The sequence below is a fragment of the Oryctolagus cuniculus genome, chromosome 13 (assembly GCF_964237555.1).
Source record: "Oryctolagus cuniculus chromosome 13, mOryCun1.1, whole genome shotgun sequence".
Classification (NCBI taxonomy): Eukaryota; Metazoa; Chordata; class Mammalia; order Lagomorpha; family Leporidae; genus Oryctolagus; species Oryctolagus cuniculus.
In genome coordinates this window covers 547969-575837 of record NC_091444.1, presented here as the reverse complement: position 1 = coordinate 575837, position 27869 = coordinate 547969, and the positions used below count along the sequence as shown (strand labels likewise).

Here is a 27869-nt window from a genome sequence, read left to right as displayed (position 1 = left end):
AAGCAAAGGCTTCTCATGTCACTCAGAGCCTGGACCCGTAATGGGAATTAGATTAATCTGCACTGACAGTGCCGGGTGGATGGTGATTTGGGAGTGAAAGACAAAGCTTACGCCCTTACTGCAACAACCTCCCAATGTCCACAGCTATGACAACATCTTTCCACTCACAAGACTGGGCCTGGGGTGGGTTAGCCACACACGCTACATGTGCTCATTAACATGCGTCTACACCAGGCCCTGTTCTAGGCACTAGACTACAAACAAGGCCACCAACCTCTTGGAACACACCTGGCCCAGGAGGGAAGACAGACTCAAGTAACCAAGCACGCGACAAACTTGCGACCACATGCAAGTTGCCATGGGAAGATGGAGTGGTCCCAGGGAGAAGCTGACCCCTTGCCAGCACACTGGACAATCTCCATACCCTAAGGTGAGGGTAAGGAAGGTGGTGGGCTGGGAGCCCACACTGCAGGCTCTGCCTCCACTTAGCCCAGGCCTCATCCCCGGGGCCTGAACATCCCCCCAGGGGTCAGACTCGCGCATCTTACTCAGGAGATCACAGTATCACTTCTCCCACACACCCGGATAAAGGACAGAATTTATTCTCTAAATTAATTTCCTCCCCGAATCCCAGTGACATGTCACAGTATGTGCACCATGTTCTGGAAATCGGGGCTTCCTGATAGCACACTCTGGCCCCAGGAACGCATGGCAGCCTGGCCGACTCCACACAGGCACAAGGCCAAGCTGCCCCAAGCCTTCTGTAAAGTGGGTCTCTCACAGCAGCAGAGCCATTGAAACTGGGACTCTAATCACTGCAGAAAAAAAGCCTGGATCCTCCAGCTTCCAACACAGGACCACCCGACTGTAAAACTGCCCTGGAAAAGACAGGGTGAGGGGCCACGGCCAGGCAGACGCTGAGCAATTCGCCTGGACCAGACACGGTGTGTCCCAAAGCCATCAAGAGGCCAGCAAGTTGAGTTCATTATACACTCTGAAGCACACTGTTTTGGAAATAATTCATGTGGTTTTTGTAAATCACGTAAGTGTAATCATTTATACTTTGCTATTCATGTGCCATCAGATTGTTCTTACACTGCCTAGCCGATCAGTGACGTTTTCTCCAGCTTTGTCTTAAACTTTTGTTTATTATTTATTTGTGACTCAGTGGGGCCAAATGTTTTACCAAATTAATTTTCCTACTTATTGATAGGTTCCTGGCTGCTCCCAACAAAACCAGGGCCACGTCTCCACGGTGTCTTCCTAGGAGAGGATGAGAATTTACAGCTTGGCCTCCATCTCCCAGGACCCGCTTCCCGAAGGACAGATCTCAGGTTCACTCCTGCATCTGGTAAGCGCCATGGCCTCTGCACTTCTCACAGGCCCAGGGTGAACAGGGATCCGGGGGATCTCCTGCCAGCGGAAGCCCAGGCCTGCAGGGGAGGAGGGGCTTGCTCAGCGATCGGGCATCTGCACTCCCGTTTTCCAGGTGAAGTGACGGCCGTAAGCACTGGGTGCTGTAGCAGACACTGCAGTCCACCTTCTGAAGCTCTCACAAGATGAAAGCACAGCTGCTTGTGGAGAGGGAGCGGTTTCAGGGCATAAGGTCCGCTAAGCTTCGGCAGAGCCAGGTCTTTCACCAAACACGGGCATAAGGGAGACCTGCAGCTTCTGAGCGGAGACGGTGAAGCCACAGCCCCGCCCCCCTTACCACTCGGGTCTGCTGGTGGGAGACAGAGAAAGCTCGACAGAGCATGGAGGCCTGCCACTCAGGGTACCTTCTCCGCCCGCCCACGGGTCTCGCGAGAGGATCTGCAGGCTGAGAAGACACTTCTCCCAGCCACACTCTGTGCAAGGAGCCACAGCCCGAGACCAACCACAGCACCACAGGGAGAAGCGAGCTTGTGCAGCAGAAAGCACTGCCCTTCAGGGCAGCTCCCCTCGGCTGCGCAAGAACCGGCTCTGCCAGACCCAGGCAACGCTGCTCTAAAGGGCTCCACAGGGCTGCTGAGAGGCGAGCAAAGGATGGGTGTAGACGCTCAGTAATATCCCAAAGACCCGGGAAACGTGGAGGCAATGCCTGTCTCTCTAGGGTCTGCAACCCACGCCAGCCTCACCCGCTGGCACGAGGAAGCTCAGGTTGGCACTGACCTGGCCACTGCCTGGCTGCTGCCGCTGGGCTTATTTGCTCCCTGGTCCACACTCAGCACTTCCAGGCTCATGCAGGAGGCCTGCACCCACTGTTACTCTGCCATCATCCTCCGCTCCGTGGCCAGGACACGGGTTCCACGCGGCTATGGTGGCTGCACAACCCTTCCCTCCTTGCACCTGGGCCTGGAAAGCTGCTCACACTGGAAAGCTGCCTGAGTGCAGCTCTGCTCCGACTGCAGGAGCTCCCGGCCCGGCACCAAGTGGTGCGACACAGCAAAGCCTGTCTCCGAGCAGCTTCAGGCCTCAGTGTGGCCAGCAGTGGCCCAGTTCACCCTTCCTGTGGTCACCACAGACCACTCACTGCTGCTCTTTCCAAGGAGGCCTCAGTGCCGGCTGAAGTCCCACCAAGGCTCCCCCAGCTGGACACAGATTTGTAGAGCTGGGCCGTGTCCCTGTGGGTGGGGGCCAAGCAGAGAGCTGACAGATCACAGCCTCTGGGCTGAGACTCCCCGAGCCCATCAGGAAGACCCTGCCCTAAGTCACTGCCAGCTGTGTGGGCTCCCCCTTCCCAGACAGGTGCTTTTGCCTATGCCGTGGGAGGAGCTGTGCACCTGCCTTCCTTGTGTTTGGTTCTGCAGCCCAGGCTGGGCCCCCAGTGACAACCAGGCCTCTCCCAAGTCTATGCTGTGATGAGGAGAAAGCCCTGGGCACTTGCACCCTAGGCGCACACCCACAGAGGGTTTTCACACAGCAGATGCCACATTCCACCATGCTCGTCACAAACAACGCATGCAGGGCGCAGACCGCACAGCCTCTGTGTGCCTTCCACTCCGGCCCCTTCTCCCACCCCAACCCCACGTTGAGGCAGTGAGGGCAGACACAGCCATGGGCATTCTGGGCACAAAGTTGAATTCAGTGGCCCTCAGTGTGACTCCAGGGACAGCATCTGTCCCACTCACAGTGGCTTTCTGTCCCCTATTAGTAGCATCCTACACCCACAGGGAGTGGTTGACTCCAGACTGAGCACTGGGTGCCCACTCACCACCTACAAGATGCACCTGCAGTCACGGCTTCCCTGGGAGACAGCCTCCAACTCTGTAGAACAAGGGTGTTGAGAGAGGGCACAGCTTCAGGGCAGAGGCACTGCTTAGAGGCAGGTGATCAATGGGGAGAGACAGCCAGGCTCAGGGCCCTGGGCTGCTTCTGTGAACTGTTGGGTGTGAGCAGGCCCTGTGGGGTGTGAGCAGGCCCTGTGAGGTGTGAGCAGGCCCTGTGTGGTGTGAGCAGGCCCTGTGGGGTGTGGGATGTGGGGTGTGAGCAGGCCCTGTGGGGTGTGGGGTGTGAGCAGGCCCTATGGGGTGCGAGCAGGCCCTGTGGGTGTGAGCAGGTCCTATGAGGTGTGAGCAGGCCCTGTGTGGTGTGAGCAGGCCCTGTGGGGTGTGGGATGTGGGGTGTGAGCAGGCCCTGTGGGGTGTGGGGTGTGAGCAGGCCCTATGGGGTGCGAGCAGGCCCTGTGGGTGTGAGCAGGTCCTATGAGGTGTGAGCAGGCCCTGTGTGGTGTGAGCAGGCCCTGTGGGGTGTGGGATGTGGGGTGTGAGCAGGCCCTGTGGGGTGTGGGGTGTGAGCAGGCCCTATGGGGTGCGAGCAGGCCCTGTGGGGTGCGAGCAGGCCCTGTGGGTGTGAGCAGGCCCTGTGTGGTGTGAGCAGGCCTTGTGTGGTGTGAGCAGGCCCTGTGGGGTGTGGGATGTGGGGTGTGAGCAGGCCCTGTGGGGTGTGGGGTGTGAGCAGGCCCTATGGGGTTTGAGCAGGCCCTGTGTGGTGCGAGCAGGCCCTGTGGGTGTGAGCAGGCCCTGTGTGGTGTGAGCAGGCCTTGTGTGGTGTGAGCAGGCCCTGTGGGGTGTGGGATGTGGGGTGTGAGCAGGCCCTGTGGGGTGTGGGGTGTGAGCAGGCCCTATGGGGTTTGAGCAGGCCCTGTGTGGTGTGAGCAGGCCCTGTGGGTGTGAACAGGCCCTGTAGTGCATGAGCAGGCTCTGTGGGGTGTGGGGTATGAGCAGGCTCTGTGGGTGTGAACAGGCCCTGTGGGGTGTGAGCAGGCCCTGTGGGGTATGAGCAGGCCCTGCGGGGTGTGAACAGACACTGCAGGATATGAGCAGGCCCTGCGGGGTGTGAACAGACTCTGCAGGATATGAGCAGGCCCTGTGGGGTGTGAACAGGTCCTGTGGGTGTGAACAGGATCTGTGGGGTGTGAACAGGCCCTGGGGTGTGTGAGCAGGCCCTGTGGGGTGTGAGCAGCCCCTGTGGGGTGTGAATAGGCCCTGTGGGGTGTGAGCAGGCCCTGTGGGTGTGAGCAGGCACTCGTGTGTGAGTCTGATATCACTCTTGCCTCTCATGTGCACTCTCACCTAAGACAGATACCCTAGCAGAGCCAGGACACAGGGGAAGCTCATGGTCCCCTGGGGACCCCAAGCTGCTTGTACTTGTAATTCTGGGATGGATACAGAACAGGCTCTGAACACATTCAGTGGGCCTCACCGTCATGGCAACAGGGCACGGTGTCCAGTCAGGAGAGGGACACATGTGGATGGAAAGAGTGTGTGGAAGTGACCGTGGGAATTCCAGCCCCCTGGCCACAGCGGCAGACAGCCTCATGCTTCCTTTCTGCCCAAGGGCTGGGTGATGAGAGACCCAGTGTGGCCGTGAACCCGGCTGGGTGTCCTGGCCTCACCTTGGGCCCCGTGGCCAAAGGGCCACAGGGCAGTCTGGCACCAGCCTCAGGAACCTGCAGGACTGACTGCTCTGCAGAGGCAGAGGCAGAACTATGGGCCGCTTTTCTGCCAAACCGCGTATCTGACAAGCACCAACAGCTGGGAGCTCACTATGTAGACTCCAAAGCAGGAGAGCCCGCCGGACGACTGAGCTAACCACATGGGATGCAGAGAGCAGGGAGAAGGAAATGTCCTGGGTGGAGTGCAGACACGCACACCTGCACACACAGGCACTCCTGAACATGCACGTGTGTGCAACATGTGCACAAGGCGCCTACATGCACACTGCGAAGAACACTTACACATGTAGACAGCCACTGCACACATGCACACACATGCATGCACGGAAGTACACGTGCACAGGTGCATGCGCACATCTGCGCATACTTGCACCTAGGCACAGGCACATGCATTCACACACGAGCACATGCATGCACACATGATCAGTGCACACTTGCATACACGCATGCTCACACCTAAAATGCACACACGGCAACTTGTACAGGCATACACATACACACAAGCATGGGCATGCACACACGTGCACATACATGTACAGGGGACACACACACACTGGCACACACACAGGCACACACATGCTCAGGTCCTCCCCCGCGTCTCCCCTGAGATGCTGCTCTCCCCATGTGGGGTCTGCACGGCTATGAGCACATGGCACTGGGGACACGTGATCTCAAAAGCAGCTGAGTCTGGGCTTCCCCGAGAGCGGAGATGTGCCTGGCGTGCAGAAGCCAGAGACGCCAAGGCCACAGCCATCGCTGTTCCCCGTCAGGAGGTGGAGCGAGGCAGAGGCGAGGAAGCAGAAAGGCCGGGTCTGGTCCTTGCGGTGGGACGGTCACCCCCGGGAACAAGCCCTCTGCAGACAGGGCAGATGCAGACGGGGTTCCACAGGCAGTGCTCACCGGGCTCTGCCAGGAACTTCGCAGGGAGAGCACAGCGTGCCCCGTGCATTCACAGCTGGCAGCGCTCGGTCTCCTGCCCGCCTCCTGCAGGGACCCAGGCTTGAGTGGGGAGACCTGCGCCTGCTCCTAAATGCATTACAATGAAAGGCGGCTGGCAGAGTGCCCTTTCTGTGGACGTCGCCTGCCCCGCAGGACCCACACTTGGAGAACATCTCCCGCCCCCTCCTTCAGAGCCAACGAAGTCTCTGCACAGAATCTGTCAGGTTTACATTATGAAGAAGCCCTGCACTCAGCGTGTGCAGCTGTGGAGGACGAGGCTTCTCCCCAGCGGCCACACACACATACATGCCACAGAAAACATACATGAAGGCAGCGCAGGCCTCCGAGCAGCAGGCTCCGCGGACAGTTCAGCTGGGCCGTTCCCTCCTTGGTTAGAGCAGTATCTGGGGAGTTAAGCTGGACTCTGGGAGGGCTTGGGCTGGCAGCGGTTTCAACAGTACCAGGCCCCCCCCTGGCCCCCAGCAGCAAGCACCATGTGACCAAGCTAACAAGCTTCACCCTGTAGAGGCCTCAGAAGGGTGTGGTTCCATTTCTGAGAAGAGTGACAGGTGGAAGTGGTGACCACAGGGAAAGGTGCCTGACCAGTCACAGGCACACCCACATCTGGCTTACTACTGTCCTGTGTCCCTGACATGGGGGACATTGCCCCGAGGGCTCTGCCACAATCAGCCCTGGGCCATGTCTTCACTTTGCAGGCAGCAGCGGCTACAAACCCTGCCAATGAGACACAGGAGCTGAATTCTCTGGTGCTCTTGGTGGGGGGAGGGAGAGAGCAGTTAGGAAGCATGGCCGTGAGCAAGAGAAGCAGGCCCTGGGCCTTGGCGACGTGCCAAGGCCAGAGGAAGGGAGGGTAGGGGCCTCTCTGGGAGACAGGGCACAGGTATGGCGAGCCGGGGAGGGGTGAGTACAACAGGGGCGATGGAGAGTGAGCAAGTACCACTGCATTTCGGAGAGAAATGGAGAGTTCCAGAGGTGGTGTTACCGACATAAGGGGATGGATCTCAGTGCTCGATCCATCACCTGAGCGTGGACCCCAGAACACGGGCTTCAGGGCCCCCACACTGTACCTGGCCTGAGGACCAGCAGAGGCTCCGGCTCCGGGCTGCTAAGGCTTCCCTGCCACCAGCACCAAAGCCACCACTGCCAGTGTCAAGGAGCAGAGAGAGAACAAGACAGATGATAACCAGCGGCGGCTGGGCCCTGCTCTGCCCTGAGGGCAGCACACGGAGGCTCCCCTACAACTCACCTCCCACCCCACACCCACCCAGACACACCCTCCTGGCTCCAGGCAAGCAGCCCACACCCGTGTTCAGCCATGTGCACACATTATGCACAAACATATACTTTGCTCCTGCATGGAGACTTCAGGACATGATGGGAGACACAGGACTCCATGTGGACTGTAGATGGGCTGGGTCTCTTTCCAGGTTCTTCCTGGATCACCCCACCCCTGAGCCCCAGGGAGCTCTGTTCTCCCTAAACATGGTGGTGGTTGGGGGGTGGTTCTTTTCTGTCTGCCTGTCTCTCTTCATCTTTAATTCTTCAAAGAGAGACAAAGTATTTCACTGAGATCAAAACCAGAAAACATGGTGAACAATGTATGCATAGGAATGAACAAGACGAGGAGGGGCCGGACTGTAAAATCCCAAGGGGGACCCTGATCTATAAGAGGAAGGGGCCCCCAGGGATGGAGGGGGAGCTGGGTGCCTTGGCAGAGCCTGGGCTGCTTCTGTCTTGCAGGGACCATCGGACGAGACACCGATTCCATGTGACTCCTCGGGGAAGTTCATGTGGGTTCCCTTTCTGGGAGGGTCAAAGGTGAGTGCATGACCCTAATGGGGTTGACAAACAGGTGCAAGGGGACAGCTGCCCCACCGCTTAAACCACACCCTCTAGGCTTATCCGCAGAGGGCCCCTCATGGTATGGGCAGCAGACAGCCCAGTCACGGGAGACGTACACTTCCTCACTCTGCTCTGCCACAGGGGCCTGGGGCAGGCGGTCTGCGCAAGCCTGCAGGGCACCCTCTTCCTTCCCCAGCAGCTGCCACTCCGAAGTCCCCAGCTCGCTTTCGGGGAGAGCGTGGCCAGCCTTGCTCAGGGACGAGGCTCTGCCTGTGCTCACGGACATGTGGGGTCCCTGCATAGTCGCTCTGGCTGGGACATGGTCTACACGGAGTCAAGGCTGCCACTCGTCCTGGAGGCACCAGTGTAGGAAGGGGCCCAGGGGCACCCGGCCAGAGCCCAGAGGCCTGGGAGAGCCCTCCGTGGCTGGCTCCATGTGTCACACCCCCACAAGTCACAGATACAGGTTAGCGCCATGGATGATGGCCCAAGACCATCTCCTCCCGAGTGGTGTCACTGAAGGCTGGGGGAGCCTTCCCCTCTGGCGGCCCAGCACAGCACTGTCCCTGACAGTCCCTGGCACAGCCCAGGCTTCCAGCATTCCCGACTCCACTATACCCTCCCTATCCTCTCGACAGACCTGAGGAACGAAGGAAGCTGGGCGCTCGTTGGACACACCCGGGCCCACCCCTCACTGAGCTGGTCCCACTCCTTCTTCTCCCAGGACGGAGCCTCAGCCTCCCCTCCCCACCCCTGCCCTGCCTGCACCTCAGGACACGTGGCTCCAGGGAGCAGAGGGTACTGAGAAGCAAAGCTCCAGGGCAGCTCTTTGGGCACCACCGAGTACCCCGATTCTCAGGCCGGTCCCCGAGGAGGGCTCGAGTCAGCGGAGTCTCCAGGAGGCCGGGAGAAAGCCAGCCCAGCAGGAAGCAGCCACTTACGCCAGCGCGAAGGCCACCAGTGCACCGACCACCACCACGAAGTCCAGGATGTTCCACAGGTCTCGGAAGTAGGACCCGTCCTGCAGGATCAAGCCCTGGTCTATCATCTGCAGGAGAAGGTGTGGATGGTGACCCCAGGGATGTGGGCGACACCTGCCCCACACCCTTCCTGCCTGGGGCCAGGGGCCTCCTCTCACAGCCATCATAGAAGCCCACCTCAACACGCAGGACAACGCCCCTGACGGGTGAGGCTGGGCAAGACGGATGCATGAGTGCCAGGGTGGGCGGAAGGGAGCGCAGGCCCCAGTCCTGTGCATCCCTGGTCTGCGGCAGGCACTGCAGGGTTGGCAGGTGGCAGCAAGGGGGCGCCCCCGAGCCGCGCCCAGGGTCACGGAGCGGCACCTCTCACCTTGATGACCATCTCAAAGGTGAACACGCCAGTGAACACGTAGTCGAAATAACGCAGGACCTGTGGACACATGGTGGGAGGGCTCTGAGATTGCTGTCTGCCCACCCGCCCCGGCCCCCAAGTCTGCAGGAGCCTCTGGACCTGGCAGCCCCTGTCCTTGGCTGGAATTCGGGTTTGGAGCACCTCACATCTCGCCCCCCGACTCTGGCCAAGGACTGGAATGCCCCCCATTCCTTCCCATCTGACGCACACACCACCTGTGACCGCGTGTCAGCTCCCACATGTGGCCCTCATGGCGGCAGTAGGCACCACAGAGTGGGGCTAGCGGCTTATTTGGGAATAGCCCACATCCTGCCCTAAGGAACAGGAGCAGGAGATCTCCTAACCCTCAACCCCCAGCAAGCCCCTTCTCCCCCATCGGGACCCGCCCCCGAGCTGAGCACCCACTCTGTTGCGCTCCGAGTTGGTCAGCACCGGGTCCTCAGCCGCCAGGGCGATGCTGCTGGCCGCGATCACCAGCAGGATGCACATCTCAAAGTAGCGCAGGTTCACCACGTAGTGGCAGGCCCTCCGGATCCTGTGGGATTCGCCCCGCTGAGCGCCGCCTCCCTCCCTCCCCCAACCCTCCTGGCCCCTGCCTAGCCACTTTCCTGGCCAGACAGGGAGGCCCGCACCAGAGAAACCGCCAGAACAACTTCTCTGGCCCTTGTGTAGTGCCCCAGAGGGAGGGAAGCAGGAGCCGTGGGCCAGACTGCAGCCAGACACGTGCTAGGTCAGTGAGCACAAGGCGACGTGGGGCCTAGCCCGCGCTGGCTGAACAGACTCTGGCCACAGGGCCATCGGCTGTTCCCTCTCCCCCGTGGTATGAAACCTGGGACTCACCAAGGAAACCATAAGGAACCAAGAAAAAACAAGCAGAGCTGACCATAAGCAAAGAGCCCGGGCCACTCTCATTCAACCAACAATTCCAGGCTCCACAGTCGAGCCTCACCCCTTAATTGGGCCCATGCTCCCTACGGCCCTGCTGAGCCCTGCCCACACAGCACGGGAAGCCATCCCTTCCTTTCCCCCCGCCTGGCACCGAGCCACGCGTCTGGGTGGAGGGGGCAGCTGCCCCTCCCAAGCTCCCCATGCAAAGCCTCCCGTGCTCCCGCATCACGCCCTTGCCTCTGCTGTAAGGGCAGTGGGGCCCGAACTCTTGGAGCCCAGTGAGTGGCAGGTCATTTGGGGTTCTGCAACAGCTCTGTCCACCTCTATAGCACCTGGTGACCCAGGAGGTAGATTTCCTCTGCCCCCAAGGCACCCAAGACAGGAGGGTCCATGGAAGTTCCCCTCCTCCCAACATGCCCTGCTGTCCTGTCCCAGTCCCCTCTAGACTCTAACGCCTGCTGTCCTGCCCAGCCCTGTCTACACTCTGATGCCTGCTGTCCTGCCCAGCCCTGTCTACACTAATGCCTGCCGTCCTGCCCAGCCCTGTCTACACTCTGATGCCTGCTGTCCTGCCCAGCCCTGTCTACACTAATGCCTGCCGTCCTGCCCAGCCCTGTCTACACTCTGACCCCTGCTGTCCTGCCCAGCCCTGTCTACACTAACGCCTGCTGTCCTGCCCAGCCCTGTCTACACTAATGCCTGCTGTCCTGCCCCCAGCCCTGTCTACACTAATGCCTGCTGTCCTGCCCAGCCCTGTCTACACTCTGATGCCTGCTGTCCTGCCCAGCCCTGTCTACACTCTGACTCCTGCTGTCCTGTCCCAGTCCCCTCTAGACTCTAACGCCTGCTGTCCTGCCCAGCCCTGTCTACACTAATGCCTGCCGTCCTGCCCAGCCTTGTCTACACTCTAACGCCTGCTGTCCTGCCCAGCCCTGTCTACACTAATGCCTGCTGTCCTGCCCAGCCCTGTCTACACTCTGATGCCTGCTGTCCTGCCCAGCCCTGTCTACACTAACGCCTGCTGTCCTGCCCAGCCCTGTCTACACTAATGCCTGCCGTCCTTCCCAGCCCTGTCTACACTAATGCCTGCTGTCCTGCCCAGCCCTGTCTACACTAATGCCTGCCATCCTGCCCAGCCCCGTCTACACTAATGCCTGCTGTCCTGCCCAGCCCTGTCTATACTCTGACCCCTGCTGTCCTGCCCAGCCCTGTCCACACTCTGACACCTGCCGCCCTGCCCCCAGCCCCTGTCTTCAGCCTCTCTCTAGACTCTGTCATAGACCCACCTCCCCTAGTGGCCCCTGACAGCTCCGTGTCTGGCCAGTCCACAGGGACACGTGTGGCCTCTCCCTCCCTCCCTCCCTGCCCCGCATGGCTGGTGTCTCACGGGTTGCTGGTGCTGAAGATAAACATGGAACTGTGGGGCACCATGGCTTTGCCGCTTGCTGGCCTCTCCTTCTTCTTCTGCTTTTCTGTCTCCTGCTCGGCCTCCTTCATCTCAGCCTCCTGGAAGGGACTGGCTTCTCCATCCGTCTTGTTGCCGACTGGAGAGGAAGATTTTGACAGGTCAGAAACCTGTGGGAGCCCCTCCTTTTCCGTTGGGGAGAGGGGTGGGCCCAGCTGTGTCCCCAAGCCTTTCTGGCGGCGAGGCCCCCAGCACGCACTCCAGGACAAGGGTCCCTAGAGCGCCGGGCCTCTGCACGGACAGGCTTGAGGGCTTCACAAAGCAGGGCTTCTACCTGACTCCCCTTCGATGTTCCCTGGGCCGCCTGTGTTGTTATCCCACTGCACAGATGGGAAAGCTGAGGGTCTGGGGTCGCTAGTCCTACAGAGACCAGCATGCGTGACCCCGACTCTGAGCCCCCCGTCCCTGGAGGGAGACCTCACTGCAGAGGCAGAGTCTGAGAAACACTGTGCTTTTCCCAGCCATGGCTCACCCAGAAATGGAGACGGGATACACACACAGACCTGGAGGACAGGGGATAGGGGCCCGGTCACGACGTGGGGGAGGGTGATACACACGCAGACCTGGAGGACAGGGGATAGGGGCCTGGTCATGACGTGGGGGAGGGTGATACACACGCAGACCGGGAGGACAGGGGACGGGGGGTCCGGTCATGGTGTGTGGGGGTCAGCAGGAGGCTGAGGTCCTCCTCCCTTTGCTTCCGCTCCAGGGATGACTCTACTGGGACCTCCTGAGGCTGAGTCACACGCAGCGTCCCAAGGCCTCTCGAGGAGGCTCCTGCCTGCAGCCAAGGCCACGGCCGGGCCTGCTTTCTTACTGCTGTTCCCCACACAGCTGGGTCCTGGGCACCTGGCTGCTAGACCTAAGGCCCACAGACACTAGTGCAGGCTGTGAGTGTCTGGACCAGGACGACCACTGCAGGCGTGGGGCTCAGAGCTCACTGCCCAGAGCAGACTGGTCTCAGAGTGTGGGGAACGCGCAGGGAGGAGATGGCAGAGCTGGGAATGAAGGGAAACAGGAAGGAAGACTGTGGGGGGGGGGTGTCAAGGATACACAGAGACACCAGTGAGTGAGTCCTATGTGGGCCACTCAGTGACCGTGCAGTTGGGGTGGGGTAATGCAGCACAACAAGGGGGCACCAAGTCAGTGAGGGGTGGGTGTGGGTCAGTGAGGGGTGGGTGTGAGGTCAGCGAGGGCTGGGTATGGGTCAGTGAGGGATGGGTGTGAGGTCAGCGAGGCGTGTGCATGGGTCAGTGCAGGCATGGGTGTGAGGTCAGCGAGGGCTGGGTATGGGTCAGTGAGGGCTGGGTGTGGGTCAGTGCAGGCGTGGGTGTGAGGTCAGCGAGGCGTGTGTGTGTGGGTCAGTGAAGTGTGGGTGTGAGGTCAGTGAGGGCTGGGTATGGGTCAGTGCAGGTGTGGGCATAGTCACAGCAAGGGTGGGTGTGGGTCAGTGAGAGCTGGGTGTGGGTCAGTGAGGGGTGGGTGTGGGTCAGTGCAGGGGTGGGTATGGTCACAGCAGGGGTGGGTGTGGGTCAGTGAGGGGTGGGTGTGGGTCAGTGCAGGGGTGGGTATGGTCACAGCAGGGGTGGGTGTGGGTCAGTGCAGGGGTGGGTATGGTCACAGCAGGGGTGGGTGTGGGTCAGTGCAGGGGTGGGTGTGGGTCACAGCAGGGGTGGGTGTGGGTCAGTGCAGGGGTGGGTATGGTCACAGCAGGGGTGGGTGTGGGTCAGTGAGGGTGGGTTCTGGGTCAAGTTCTTCCTGGCTGCTGTTCCCCTTCAGGGTTTAGACTGACACCAGCTGGGGATGAGCCGTGGTGGGGGAGCCGTATGAGCAAAGTCACAGGAGAAGGAACAGTGACGAGAGAAGGGGCCGTGCAGATGAGCTCCCTGCGTCCAGCCCAACCCCACGCTTCACGGCAACAAACCGGGGCGGCCAGGGACTTCCTCTCCAGCACCGAGATGCCACGGCACACTGGTACGTGAACCCACGGTGAACGGGTGATGGGGCACCACACCGCAGGGTGGCTGGCAGACCACGGGGGCTCATGGTCACCTCCTGGGCTCAGTGTGAGACAGGTCAGCCTGGCTCAGGCCACACTGCACTTGAATGCTTCATTCCAGCCCTCCGGGGTGGGTGCTCACTGTGCACAACCGTTGAATCCACCAGGGGCTCCGCGTCGGGGATGGCCACGGTGACATCGGTGCTCTCGGTGGTGACCTTGTCTGTGGTGGCCGTGACGCAGGAGAGGTCGGGCTCACTCTGGCTGATGGCCCGGCCCACGTCCAGCTGCACGTGCCCCAGCAGGGCCGGCTCACCGCTGCCATCTGCATGCTGCTCTGTGGGTGCTGCCTCTTTCCCCACACCCTCGGGTGAGGACAGGACGAGGGGTGTGCCGGCCTCATCCAGGCCTCCAGCCAGCCCTGAGCCTTTGGGTACCATCAGACTGTCTGTCCTGTGAAGACAGGATGCGTGGCAAGGGAGGAGGTGAGGGGCTGGGCGGGTGCCAGAGCACGCACCCTGCCCTCCTGGGCCGCCCCACCTGCACCTGCTCAGGGGCGGACCCATGGCTCAGTCACTCCTGCCTTCGCAGTTACAAAGGGGAAACCGAGGCTGGCCTTTCTTTACCTGCGCAAGTCCTGGGCTCTCTCTTCTTCGTGGATTGTTGGTTCTTTGCCGCCATGGCTGCCCCGGGCTTCGTGGTCTCTCTCGCCCTCTGTCGACGCCCCCTCATCCAGGCTCCGCTCCTGGCTGACAGACCTGCTCCGGGAGGCCGAGGAGGATTCCTTGGCTTCCGTCCGGACTCGCCGATGCCGGCTGCGCCGCTGGCTCTGCCTGTGCCTGGCCCGGTCCTCGAAGGTGACCACGGTCTCTCCCCCAGCTGTTTCCTGCAGCGCCGGCTCACAGTTTCCGTGACAGGGCCTGGCCAGCCATGGCGGCTCCCGTCTGCCCAGCGACAAGGGGCTCCTCTGGCAGTCCAGGGCCCCCTTGAGGGACCCGCCACGGCTGACATGCTCCTCCTCACACTTCTCCAGGCCCAGGGCCAGGCCCTCCATGGGCCTGGGTCTCCTGTAGAGGCTGGGGTGGGCGTTGAGCGGGTTGAGGGGGCTCAGGGGGTTGAGCGGGTTGAGGGGGTTCATCGGGGGGGCCTCCTCCTTGTTGAGGGCTTCCTGGCTGGACATCTGCATGTGCCTCCGTAGCTGGCTTGTCCGCTGCTCCCACACTGACATGTGGTGCCGGCGCCGGCGCTCCCTCCTGATGGAGAGGGTGAGGCCGACATCAGAGGGGAAGGGACGGCAGGACACGAGGAGGCAGTGGGGGCCTGGTGCCCTCAGACAGGAAGCACAGACAGACACGGGAGCCGAGAGGGCCACGTGTGAGCAGGTGGCTGGGCTAGGCCACCTGCTCAGAGCTGCTCTGCAGGGGCCGGAGGGCGGGCCAGGTACCCCTGGGGCCTGTGAGGCCAGCTCCCAGGGGCTTCCAGGAGCCTCCCCCTCAGGCCCCTTGGCTCTCAGGGCGTCGGCCGGGCCTGCTGTGCCCTCCAATGCCCTCGGTTCAAGGCCAAGGCCTGTCCTTTCCTGGTAGGGTAGGGTGGCCCAGAGTAGCCAGGGCAGGATGCACAGTGGCCAGACACCACCAGACGGTGGCCACAGTGCCAGGTGGACCTGTCACTTGAGAGCCCCAGCATTGCCTGCCCATGGGCCTCTGCCACAGGAGCTGACCCTAACACAGCATGCTGCATGTGCAGAGACTGCCAGCCACTGGGCTCAGGGGCAGGCAGACGGCAGTGGCAGCAGGAAGACAAAATGACACATGGGAGGGCTTCCCTCACCTGTGCTGCGGACACGCACACGCTACTGTGAGGGGACACACGTACACCACACACATCCTGTGCACAGCGGCCCACGAGGAGGTGCGCCAACCAACACCGGCCACCAACACACACGCCCACTCACAGCCAGACACAAGAGCAGAGACGCACAGGGCCACGTGCTTTGGACACACTGACACAAGTGCACAATCACGTACACGGAGCACACGCACACACTAAGGCACACGCTGACATGCATGCCCGGTGCCACGGGTCCACAGCAAGGGCAGAGACACGCGGTCCCCACGCCCACACATAGCCACTCACAGACACGCAAACCGGCGCACACATACAGGTGGCTGCTGCGCGGCTCCCACATCGACATGTGGTGTCTTCTCCTCCTGTCTCTTCTGGGGGAGAGAAAGCACAGTTCAGTGCCCCACACTCGGAGCCGTGCGCCCACGGCCACCAGCAGACCGGAGGGAGGCCGAAGTGTCCGCACATCCTTGGCTCTGGCTCACCCCACAGATCCCAGCCTCGGACCTCCCCATGGGGGGCTCTGGTCCTCACTGTGTGCACGCGCAGACACTGTCTTCCACACATTCACGTGGGGCAGGGGCCACCCCGTCTCTCACATGGCTCACAGCCAAGGCTGAACAGGCATGGGACACCAACACCCCACAGAGGCCCCTTTGCAAATCCGTCCACTGTGAGCAACTGGGCCCCGCCCACTGGTCCCCAGGCAGCACCACGTATCCACGTACTGGAACACGGGGCAGGCGGCAAGGCGATGAGCCCTGGCCTGAGGGGCCGCCATCAAGTCCTCTGGGATGTGACGATGCCCTGTGCTTATGCACACAGTGGCCTGGCCACAAGCCTGGAGTGCTCAGCTGGGCAGAGCACAGCTGTGGCTCTCTTAGACTTGCACAGAGAACAATCTGTCACACACACAGCATCCTTTCAAACACACAGTATAGGGCCAGCAGGGGAGAGAGGAGCAGGTGTGGGTGGCCCTGTGACGGCAGACAGGACACTGGTACGGTAAGTGTGTCCACACAGGGTCAAGGCGTGGAGGAGGGCACCTCAGAGATGCTACTTCCTTCCAGCAACACCGAGGCCACCCATGAAGACCACGCCCACCTCACACCATCCACATGGGGCGGGACCATTACTTCTTAAACAGCTGCAGAACTGCCTGATACCAGGTGGGTAGAGGGGCTGAGGCAGCCAGCCTGAGCTGCCCCGTGGTGCTGCAGAGGCAGAGTGTGTGTGTGTGGCAGTGCGGGCACACACTGACACAGAAATCCCTGGAGATGCCCACGAGCACCCTGACCAAGCACTCCTCAGTACTGGCAGCCTGGGACGCCATGCGGCATGGAGGGGCAGAGTGCCAGGAGGCACAGGTAGGGCGTGGAGACAGCCACGGATGCCCTCACAGGCAGCACGGCTCCATGTAGGAAAAGCCTGGCACTGCCTGCCTGTTTGCAATTCTCCAATATTCAGATACAGCCTCGGAAGCACCTGCGCTGAGTGTGAGAGGAAGGATTCACCCGCTCACTCTCACACACATACACACACTTTCACTTACACCCACTCTCACACACATGCACACTCACACACACACTCTCACACACGCACTCTCACACACACACTCATATAACTCACACACATACACATTTACACACGCAACACTCACACACACTTTTACTCATACACACGCACTCACAACACTCACACACATTTACTCACATACATACACACACATACACACTCACACATTTTCACTCACACACATACACTCACACACACTGACATACACATATTCACTCATACACACTTTCACACACTCTCATTCTCACACACAACTCACACTCTATCAGTCACATTCTCACACACATATACACTCACACTCTCACTCACCCATTCTCTCACACACTTTCACTCATACACACTCTCACCCACTCTCTCACACACATTCTCACACACACTCTCATGCACTCACACAACACTCACACACACACACACACCCTTTCCTTTGACTCTCGACACACATGCCAAGATGCAAACTTACACCCACACCTAAAACTCCACGCCTCCGACTGTGACCAGGACGCTGCCATCACGCACATGGCCTACAGCAGGATGAGGCAGGCGGGCAGGCAGTGGTTTTCCCACGTCAGAGACAGAGAGACACACTCTGGGATGCCGAGTGCTTCGCTTCAGGATCACACAACGATGCTGCTGAGCACCCCTATGTCCCACAGCAGCCATGTGCAGGCCCAGAACCAGCAGCCTCATAGGTACAGCCCAGAGCCGCTCACGTCGCAACACCCTCACATTCCATGTGCACAAATGAGCCCTGGCTAAGGGCTGCCCAGGGTGTGCACAGAGCCTGCTCCCTGTCACTGCCCTGACATGCTCTCTGCACGGTCCCACCACCTGGGTAGGTCAGTGCATTTTGCTCAGGGACACACATACCCAGAGCACCTCAGTACAACCATGGAAGAAAACGGCTGACTTATCAGGGGCCACAGTGTCTCCTATCCATATGTCTGGATATGTGTGTGGCTGTGGAGAACCAGATCATGACAGGTGAGGTAGAGATAGCATGCAATAGAGAGGACCACGCCATGACACACAGGGTAGAGACACAGCATGTATGAGGACCACACCATGACAGACGGGGTAGACACAGCATGTAGGAGAGGACTACACCATGACAGATGGGGTAGAGACACAGCATGTAGGAGAGGACTACACCATGACAGATGGGGTAGACACAGCATGTATGAGAGGACTACACCATGACAGATGGGGTAGACACAGCATGTATGAGGACCACACCATGACAGATGGGGTAGACACAGCATGTATGAGAGGACCACACCATGACAGATGGGGTAGAGACACAGCATGTAGGAGAGGACTACACCATGACAGATGGGGTAGACACAGCATGTATGAGAGGACTACACCATGACAGATGGGGTAGACACAGCATGTATGAGGACCACACCATGACAGATGGGGTAGACACAGCATGTATGAGGACCACACCATGACAGATGGGGTAGACACAGCATGTATGAGAGGACTACACCATGACAGATGGGGTAGACACAGCATGTATGAGGACCACACCATGACAGATGGGGTAGACACAGCATGTATGAGAGGACCACACCATGACAGATGGGGTAGACACAGCATGTATGAGAGGACCACATGCTTACATTTCCCTGCAGTCCTCAATGGATCAGGGAATCTTTCCCTCACGAAAGAGCAACCCAGAAGCCTGGCCCTCACTTTGTGGACAGGGAGGTCGAAGTGATGGGCATGTGGGGATTAGCCCCTGGGGACCTTGGTTTCTGAGAGGCACAGTGGCTGTGGTCAGAACCTTGCCTTTGGGAGGGTGACAAGGCAGAGTTCCTCCAGCCCCAGCCTTGGTACCGGGTGATAAATGGCACCAGGGAGGGTCCAGTTCCCAGTCTCAGATGTCCTTAGATATCCCAGGTCCTCTCACCTGCAGCACCTAAAGCAATGGGAATCCTGGGGGTCTGGGGTCCTTCGCAGCCCCTCTCCAATGCCCCCATGCAGAGGCCAGGCCCCTGCAGGGTTCAGCCCAACACCCTAGTTCCGTGGTCAGCCACAGAACTCCCTGCTCACACTCTCACTGACCACCTGGCCAGGAAATTTGCTCTTTGAAGGTCACCAGCAGCTTCCTTTAGCTGAACCCAAGGATCCCTTTTCTGTCCTCCTTGCAGGTGGGCTTTCAGGAGCAGGGGCACCCTGCCCAGCCCGGCTCCCCACTGGCTTCCTGTGCAGGCTCCAGGACATCAGGCGTCCAGTCCTCCTCCTGCCAGCCCTTGAAGAACAGTCCCACTCCGCCTGGGCCAGGGCCATCTCACCCATGCTGACACTGCAACACTATCTAAATACAAATGACGCCCCCCAATCTTTATTTCAGTCCTGGTTCCTAAGCTGCAGGCTCAAGTAACCCAGAGCTGCTCAGCATCAGATGCCTAAGAAAGGCCTTAACGTGGTTTCGCTGGTCCCCAGGGTACAGGAGCACCACCTGTACCAACCCAGCCATCAGTCCTCAAAGCAGCAACACCTTGGTTTCTGCTTCTCCGTCTACCCTTACCCCCGCCATATTTAACCTACTGGCAAGGCCCAGTGGCTCTCCCTCCAAAATACCATAGGTTGAGGTGGCTCTTGCTCATCTAACTCACAGCTCCCACCAAGAGCCACCCTCTGCCCCCAGAGTCCACAGCCCAGGGTCCCTATCTCAGGTGGGCTTGTCCCCCTTCCCCTGCCCTGTGAGAGCCAGTGCCTCCACCTGTGGCTCCACCACCTATACCAGTCTTCTCTGTGGTCCTCACCATTGCCGGTCAGACACACTGGACCTGGCTGGGACCCACTTCCTTCGAAGTGGCCCAAGACCACTGCCTTCTGTGTGGCCATGGCTTCTGCAGGGAACCCCGTGGGTTTTCCTGAGGTCTTCCCTCATTCTCACAGCCTGGGGGCCCTGTCCCACGGGCTGCACAGCCCTTCCGTCATCTGGACTCGTCGCTGTCATCTCTTCCTCCCTGCCATAAAGTGAAGGCTGCAGGGGTGGACCCTGTTTGGCAGCTCTGGCCTCAGGGGCTGACTTCCTGCAATCGAGCTCTGTGGGCAGCGCGCCCAGGGCGCAGAGAAGGGGTCCCCGACTCACTCGATGGAGGGCACGTTGGGTGCAGACATTGGGCTGACCTCCTTGGCCTTCTGCAGGGCATGCTTCTGGTTGAAGGCCTCCTCTTCCTCCTGCTCATCCTAGACAGAAAGCAGAGGCACCTTTGCCAGGGAGCCTCCAGAGGAGCTCTGGAGACCAGGTGTGGGGAGCACAGGACAAGGTCAGGCTGGCTCGGGGACACCTGAGGTCCAGCCGTCCCCAGCCCAGCACAGCCAGGACTCCGGGGCAAGGAGCTCAGGAGCGAGGTCGGCTTCGCCTCGGCCAAGGGAGCTGCAGGTGCAGGGAACTCAGAAGCACACACAGCTTCCCACACGCTGCTGCCCCCACGTTGCTCCACCCCACGCTCCCAGTTCCTGTGAGGACCCCAGGCATCCACATGCCAACGAGGCAGGGCCTGGTCCACGCTGCAGCAGGCAGCAAACCAGACCCAGGGGCCAGGCAGGAATGCTCCCTACCAGACCATTCCAATAAGGAGAGCAGCCCCTCGGGCAGCCCACACCACCTGCACCCCGTGGGCACCCCATGCTCTATACATCTCCCGGCTCTTCTTCCATGAGCAAAGCTTCTCCCCAGGGAGAGGAATCCAGGGAAGGGGGGAGGGGCTCCCTGAGAAGCGGCCGGCTTGGTGGACACCTCCCAGGGTGACCGTGGCCACTAAACGCCCCGGCCCTGCTCACACCCACGCTGTAGCAGCTCAGCCACACGACCAAAGCGGCAAAACCACAGGCCACAGTAGCAGAGATGCTTAAAACCTCCTCTCCAACATACAGCTCAGCAAGGACCCGGCAGCCTCCAGTCACCCATGAGAGACACGGGCGGGGGTGATGCTCACCAAACTCAGTAAAGGGAGCTAACTAGGCCTCCTACATGGAAGTGTGGCTTTCCAGCTCCCAGAACCTCCCAGAAGGAACCTTCCTGGAGTCCTGAGTAGATGCCACAGAGAACCAGACCCCCAGAGCGCAGGCTTACCTTGGTCAGCTCCTGGGCATTGGCCAGATTGTCCACGGCGATGGCCAAGAACACATTCAACAGTGTGTCTGCGGCAGAGTTAAGGCCAGGCAGGCAGAGTGAGGATCTTCGTGGGCTAAGGGGCACCTGCACAGCTCCCCTGCCTGGGCCACCAGCAAGAGCAGAGATAGCCTGCAGTCACTCTCGCTCCCACAAGGATTACAGGAGGTAAGGGCTCCTCGCACCTCCTGTCTTCTCCCCTTCCAACACCACACCCTGTCTTTGCAGGACAAACCAGTGGCGGCTAGAGGTGGCGAGCAGGTCTTCAACCAGCTCTAGCCTCGAGACCCTGGACAGCAAGACACAGGTGGGGGCTCCCCTTCTACACCAATGCATCACACTATTCCATGGAACAGGTGTTCCACGGCCATCACTGGCATTCGCTCCCAGTCGTGAGAGGTGACGTACTGCTCACTGCTCTGCTAGGCTCTGGGGGCACCACATCCCACTAACAAAGTGCCACAAAGCAGACATCATGTTACACGCATCCACCTCCTCTGTGCTCTGACCCCCGAGCTCCCGGCTTCCCAGCTGTGTCAGATCAGTGTGCTGTGGAGCACAGAGCTGGCTCCTGCAGACGTCCTGGGCACTGTGGGACACACTGGGCTCTTTCTGGACCTGTGGAAGAGCTCCTGGGTTTCTCGTGTCCAGTTTACAGTCTGCTCAGACCCCAGAAGTACCCCAGGTCACGTCACGTGGTCCTCTTGTTCTGCTAATCCCACTTCAAGACAAGGCCACACCCCACAGCTACCTGACAGCTGTCTAGAAGCGTGGTCTACAAGGGGGGTTCAGATAAACAATGCCACTCCATGGTCACAGGAACAGAGTGGGCACCACTGTCTTCCTCCCACACATGAAAAACAGAAGCTCTCCCAAGGCCACACAGAGGGTAGAGTTGCTGGAACTCCAACCAAAACCTTCCTGGTGCCGACCCTCTGGCCTGCCAGCATCTGGGGTTAGACACGATCCCCAGCCTCCCTTCACAAGTGAGCAGCTGCGTGGCTTCACCAGCGTGCTCCATCCCTGTCTCACAAGGTGGGGATTACACGAGACAGTGCTTGCTGTGCAGGGGGTGCAAGGACGTAGGCATGGCACCCATGCAGCAGGCCCCGGCCACGGTAGCTCTGCCCAACGCTGAGCTGTCGGAGTCCTTACTGTGTGGCAGCCTCTATCCCATGTGAGCCCATGACCACTGCTGTCCCTCGTCCCAGCTCACTCTAACAGTCCCAGGGTCCTCAGCCCTGCACACCGCAGATGTGTATGCTCGCCTCCGTTGGTGCACAGGTTTCATAGGATGAGAGCCCCAAGTCTCTGCCCACTCAAGTGCCCCCTCTAAAGCGGGCCCAGGAAGGCAACAGGCTAAGCAGGGGCACCTCGCAAAGGATACAGTTTCCAAACAAGGTGAGCACAATGAAGTAGACAGCTGACCACATGCCCGAGCTGACCCCGCCCTGGGAGCGGATCCCGTTGTACATGACCTCATTCCAGTCCTCACCGGTTAGGATCTGCAGACAACAGCAAGGTCAGAGCCCAGAGACAGGCTGGGCCACAGCACATTTGGGTCTGGGTCTTTCCCATCTGACCCCTGCGTGGGTGTCCTGCCAGGCAGCGGAAAAGCCATCCCATGTAGAATCCTGAACCTCCCCTGATGCGGAGGAGGATTTCGGGCTTTGGAAACAGGAGGAGACCACCCAAAATCAAGGTTCTGGGGCGGGCACTTGGTGCAGCAAGGGGTTTGGACGCCGTGAGGGGTACCGCAGTCCACACAGGAGTGCCTGGGTTCAGCACTGGCTGCATTCTCACTCCAGCTTCCTGTGCATGTGCACCCTGGCGTAGGGACTCGGGTCCCTACCACCCACGTAGGACGTCTGGATTGAATTCAAGGCTCCTGGCTTCGGCCTGGCCCAGGCCTGGCCCTTGTGGGCACTTGGGGGGTGACCCGATGGATGGCAGCGCTCTCTCTGTCATCTCAACCTCCCTGTGTAAGTGCTCCCTCCAAGTGACTGAGTGAGTGAGTGGATGAATGAATGGACACATACAAAATGAAATACTTTCAGAAGGGAAGTCCCACTCTCCAGCCCACAGAGTCCCTCCCAGCTGCAGCTTTGCTGGGCTCTGTGGGAAACACACAGACCAGGCGGCCTGGCCCCATCTGACGGTGCCGAGAGCAACACTGAGAGTCCTAGGGCAGCACCCAAGGGAAGAGCCCTGGGGCTCCTGGCTCCACCCCGATTCCGGCTCCTTGTGTTCCTCTCTGTTTCTGAGATACTACAGATTTTGTTTCCCTGGTGACTAAAAAGTCCGGCTTCCTACACACCTGATTCAAGGACTCATGAGTCAGAAGGAGCCGCAGAGTCCAGAAGCTGCCACAGGATCCTGGATCAGTGCGGCAGACTCACAGGTGCAGGAGGCCCCAGCCACAGGGCCCTGGGTGCAGGTCGAGGCCCCCAGCCACAGGACCCCAGGTGTAGGAGGACAAGGAGGCCCCAGCCACAGGACCCCGGGTGCAGGAGGACAAGGAGGCCCCAGCCACAGGACCCCGGGCGTAGGAGGACAAGGAGGCCCCAGCCACAGGACCCCGGGCTCAGGAGGACAAGGAGGCCCCAGCCACAGGACCTTGGGCGTAGGGGGGACAAGGAAGCCCCAGCCACAGGACCCCGGGTGCAGGAGGACAAGGAGGCCCCAGTCACAGGACTCCAAGTGCAGGTCGAGGCCCCCAGCCACAGGACCCCGGGCGTAGGAGGACAAGGAAGCCCCAGCCACAGGACCCCGGGCGTAGGAGGACAAGCAGGCCCCCAGCCACAGGACCCCGGGTGCAGGTTGAGGCCCTCAGCCACAGGACCCTGGGTCTGTGGCATTACCCACTAGCAAGGACAAGGACCATGGCCTGGGAGAAGCCTGGAGAGGAAGGCGTCCTTGTACCTGGAACACTGTCATGATGGCGGCAGGGAAGGTGTCGAAATTGGCCGAGGGCGTCCCATCATTGAAGTTAAACCTGGAGATTCAGAGAGAGGGGCGCATGAATTTCAGGGGAAATGAGTTCCCTTCTAAGAACACCGCTCTCCACACTTCTTCCTCCCTCCCATCGCTTCTTCCCTACAGTTTCTCCACTCCACGTGACGTCGACAGCTGTGTCAATGACTGCTGATGACCTATGAACTGGAGGGCAGGCCTCGACAGGGGCTGGCTGATGGCAGGGTTCAGGGCTCCACACCACGTACCTCAGGGATGGCTGCAGAGCTAGGTCCCAGGGGCAGGCGTGTGGCACAGAGTGGGAGGGGTCAGAGCAGAGACGCTCGCTCCACACAAGCACTGGGTCGTCAGTGCAGAGCAGATGGCCACACGGCCATCAGGGGAACAGGTGCTGAGCCTCTCCTGGGTTAGCGGTTGCTGGTACTCACCTGCCTCCAAACAGCTGCATGCCAAGGAGAGCAAAGACCACGATGAAGAGGAAGAGGAGGAAGAGCAGGCTGATGATGGACTTCATGGAGCTCATCAGGGAGACGACCAGATTCCGCAGGGAGGCCCAGTACCTGTGGGACCCAGACCACGTGACAGCCATGGACACTGGACACCAAACACCCCTAGTGCAGCTCAGCCTCTGTCTGGCAACAGCTATGGAAGCGGGGGCCGCACTCTTGGCTCCCCTTGGGGTCTGGGTGGCACCTGCCAGCGCAGTTGTTTTCTGGCTTGATAAAGGGTGCGGGATATGTGTGTGGGGGGGGCAGGAATATAGTGAGGCTGGGAGCGCTCCGATCTCAAGCTGCATCACTTACTTGGTTATTTTAAATATTCTCAGAAGCCGCAGGGCTCTCAAGACGCTGATTCCAAAAGATGTGCCAGGCCTGAAGATCGCCCAGACCACTTCGAAGATGCTGCCCACTGTAACCTAGGAGACAAGGCCTCTGGTGGTGAGGAGCCAGGAGAGCCTGGCCTTCCGCACAGTCAGCAGGGTGGAATCAGCCAGCGCTTTCTCCAGCCAGGGAAACTCCAGGCCCTGCCAGGGCCCCCCTATGCCCTGCTCCCCTTCTCCTCACCCACGCTCTGAAGTGGGAACTGGTCAGAAGTGTGGCACCAGCGTGGCCTCTGCACAGGTCTGCTGTGCACCCACAGGCATCCAAGCAACGGGGAGTGGGGGGGTGGGAAGGAGCCCAGTCTGTGTGCTAACACTGAGACCCCAGACAGGACCCACAACCCCCATCGCACCAGCATTCAGGGTGCAGGGATGTTCCGGTTCCGTGACATTGCCTATCAAGGAGGTGCCGCTGCTCAATGGGTCAGTTTGATGGTTTGAGTTCACTGCTGTAGGAAGAAGCAGTTTCTAATCCACTTGTCAGCTTCCTTGCTGTCTACCGAGTGTGCTAGGAGAAAGCCCATCCTATGCTCAGGGCCACAGGCTGCAGGTGAGGAGGTGGTGGGAAGCTCAAATCTTTAGCACAGAACCGGAGTTTTGGCAGAAGATGTGGGCAGGGAACCCCAAGCTCTGTGGTCCAGCTCTGCCACCAGCTGAGCATGTGAGTGTCTGAGCCAGGCCCTGAGACACAGATACGGGGGATTCTTGAAGGCAGAGAGCAGACAGCAGCAACACAGGGCGTGAACTGCTGGACGGGGTCCTGGACACAAGGCGTGTCCAGGTCCTTCTTCCAATGTTATCAGGAGCAAAAGCACAAGCAAACCTCTCGTATGGAAGCACCTCCAGAGTCAACGTGTGTCCCTGGGACGGTGTGCGGCTCGCCACTCACTAGGGTGGCTTTATAGGAGCGTCGGGCACACAGGCTGCCCTTTCCCAACAGCACCAACAACGGCTGTGGTCGTGGCGAGCGTTTGCTCCCTTCCAAGCACCCATCAGCTCGTCTCACCTCTCCCTCTGCTCCATGTCGAGCCAGGAGCAGGTTTCTAGGGACTTACCCCGAAGTCGAAGCAATTGAAGGAGGAGTGGAAGTAGAGGCGTGGGCCCATGCCGTACATCTTCAGGGACATCTCCAGGAGGAACAGGCCCAGGAACAGGAACTCTGCGTAGTCTGCAGGGTCACAGGGAGAAGCATTTGGTCCACAGAGGGAGCTCCACTCCATGTCTGGTCAGTATCAGGCCAGCCTAACCATGTCCGGGACACCACACCCTCTGGCCCAGGGTAAATTCCAGTATTCTGGACAGATCAGCTTTAACTTCCTTCCACAGGGAGATGGCAAGTGGCCCCCAGAAGCATAGGAAAGGACTTCCCTGAGCCTTCTGGGGAAGAGCTGACCACTCACCCCAGCACAGGGAAAGACAGTCTCCTGGCCCACACCAGGTCTAGTGGCCGTGGCTGACCTACACGTTCCTTCTGGTCTCTGAGATACTCACTGCCCTAAGAACTTTCTCCCCAGGACCTCGGTGACTAAAACTCCACATACTGTTGACCTCCGTAAGACATGAGTTCAGGGCCAACGCTCTGCAGCCATACCCTGCAGTGCCGTCATCCAACATGGGTGCTGGTCAGCGTTCCAGCTCTACACTGCCCATCCAACTCCCTGCTTATGGCCTGAGAAAGCAGCAGAAGATGCCCCAAGTCCCTGGGCCCCTGCACCCATGTGGGAGACCTGGAAGAAGCTCCTGGCTCCTGGCTCCAGCCTGGCCCAGCCCCAACTGTTGCGGCCATTTAGGTAGTGAACAACCAGCAGACAGAAGATCTCTCTCTCTGCCTTTCAAATCAATATATAAATCTTTGCAAAAAGAGAAATGAGGTAAAGACCAGACAGGACCCAAATGCACCAGCAGCGGCCTGTGCACCTGACTCCACAGTGACAGCTGGGAGCAGCTACGCAGATAACTCGGGTGAGCTCCCCCCACTCACACCAGTCACATGCCATTCACTTACAGAGGAGGTGGGTGAGCCACTGGGGCTGGTTGTGGTGGACGATGGCCACGCAGGCTGTGTTGAGAGCCACGAGGCTCAGTACAATCCAGTAAAACACCTGGGACTTGACTGCATGGCGCACGGAGATGCGCAGGAGCCGTTCCTTGTGCCGGAAATAGGAGGCCCCGTCCACCTTGGCGCTCTTGATGCTGGCTCGGGCGAGAGGAGTGCCTGAGAGGGAGAAGAGGAGGAAGAAGGGCTGCAAAGCCCGGGATTCCCCTACCCTCCCAGGGCACTCGGGCAAGGTGGACTGGGACCCTGGGCTCTGTGCCAGGCAGTCTCCCTGGTTTCCTGTCTGCACACTGTTGGTCCTAGGAGACTGAAACCCAGACAGGTCACCAGGCAAACACCCAGGACCAGAGCCCACAGGGTGTGTCCACCAGCAGCAGAAGGGGTCCTTCCCCCCTTCCTGCAATGAGCCCCAGGCCCTGGCTTCTGCCACAGCTTTGACACCTTGACCACTAGCAGCCCAGAGCAGCAATGAGCTCTGTGAGACTCTTCTGCTCTCAGGATGGAGCGGGACCCCGCGCTTGCCCTCTGCCATCAGCCAGAGTCCCCAGGAGAACCGGGGATTGGACAGCATCACATTAAAGGGCCACCAAGGGGATGAGCTTAAATCTCACATGACAGAAGCAGGCGGGGCTACTGTGGCTCCGTGATTACTGCATGTCGCACAGTGGGACACTCAGCGACAGAACTCAGTACCTCTGAACGATAGTCCAAAGGGGTTCTTGTGGTCACTCTGGGAAGGGGAGGCCACCTCTGCCAGTGCAGCAAGCGTCAGGTCCAGAAACCTGGCCAGTTCTCAGCCCTGCACCCCTGAAGGGGATGGCACCAGTTCTCAGCCCCGGACCCCTGTAGGGGTGGGCACCAGTTCTCAGCCCTGGGTCCCTGTAGGGGTGGGCACCAGTTCTCAGCCCTGGGTCCCTGTAGGGGAGAGT

At 59.9% G+C, this 27869-nt stretch overlaps 1 protein-coding gene across 13 annotated transcripts in view; it reads right to left on the bottom strand.

The window, feature by feature from the left end:
• Positions 1-27869, bottom strand: part of CACNA1E (calcium voltage-gated channel subunit alpha1 E) — a 366950-nt gene that overhangs the window by 38004 nt on the left and 301077 nt on the right. For 10 of the 13 annotated variants that reach the window (XR_011381220.1, XM_070054903.1, XM_070054898.1 and 7 more), the window contains 15 exon segments: positions 26890-27099; positions 25940-26052; positions 24808-24920; positions 24433-24564; positions 23954-24026; positions 22419-22536; positions 20993-21060; positions 20006-20103; positions 15645-15701; positions 14109-14735; positions 13625-13935; positions 11406-11562; positions 9536-9665; positions 9089-9148; positions 8680-8786 (listed from right to left, as the gene is read on the bottom strand). Coding sequence is in view for 12 of the 13 variants with exons in the window: in XM_070054903.1 (XP_069911004.1) it covers positions 8680-8786; positions 9089-9148; positions 9536-9665; positions 11406-11562; positions 13625-13935; positions 14109-14735; positions 15645-15701; positions 20006-20103; positions 20993-21060; positions 22419-22536; positions 23954-24026; positions 24433-24564; positions 24808-24920; positions 25940-26052; positions 26890-27099 (2374 nt within the window). In the remaining variant the exon portion in view is untranslated. 13 annotated transcript variants of the gene reach the window in all.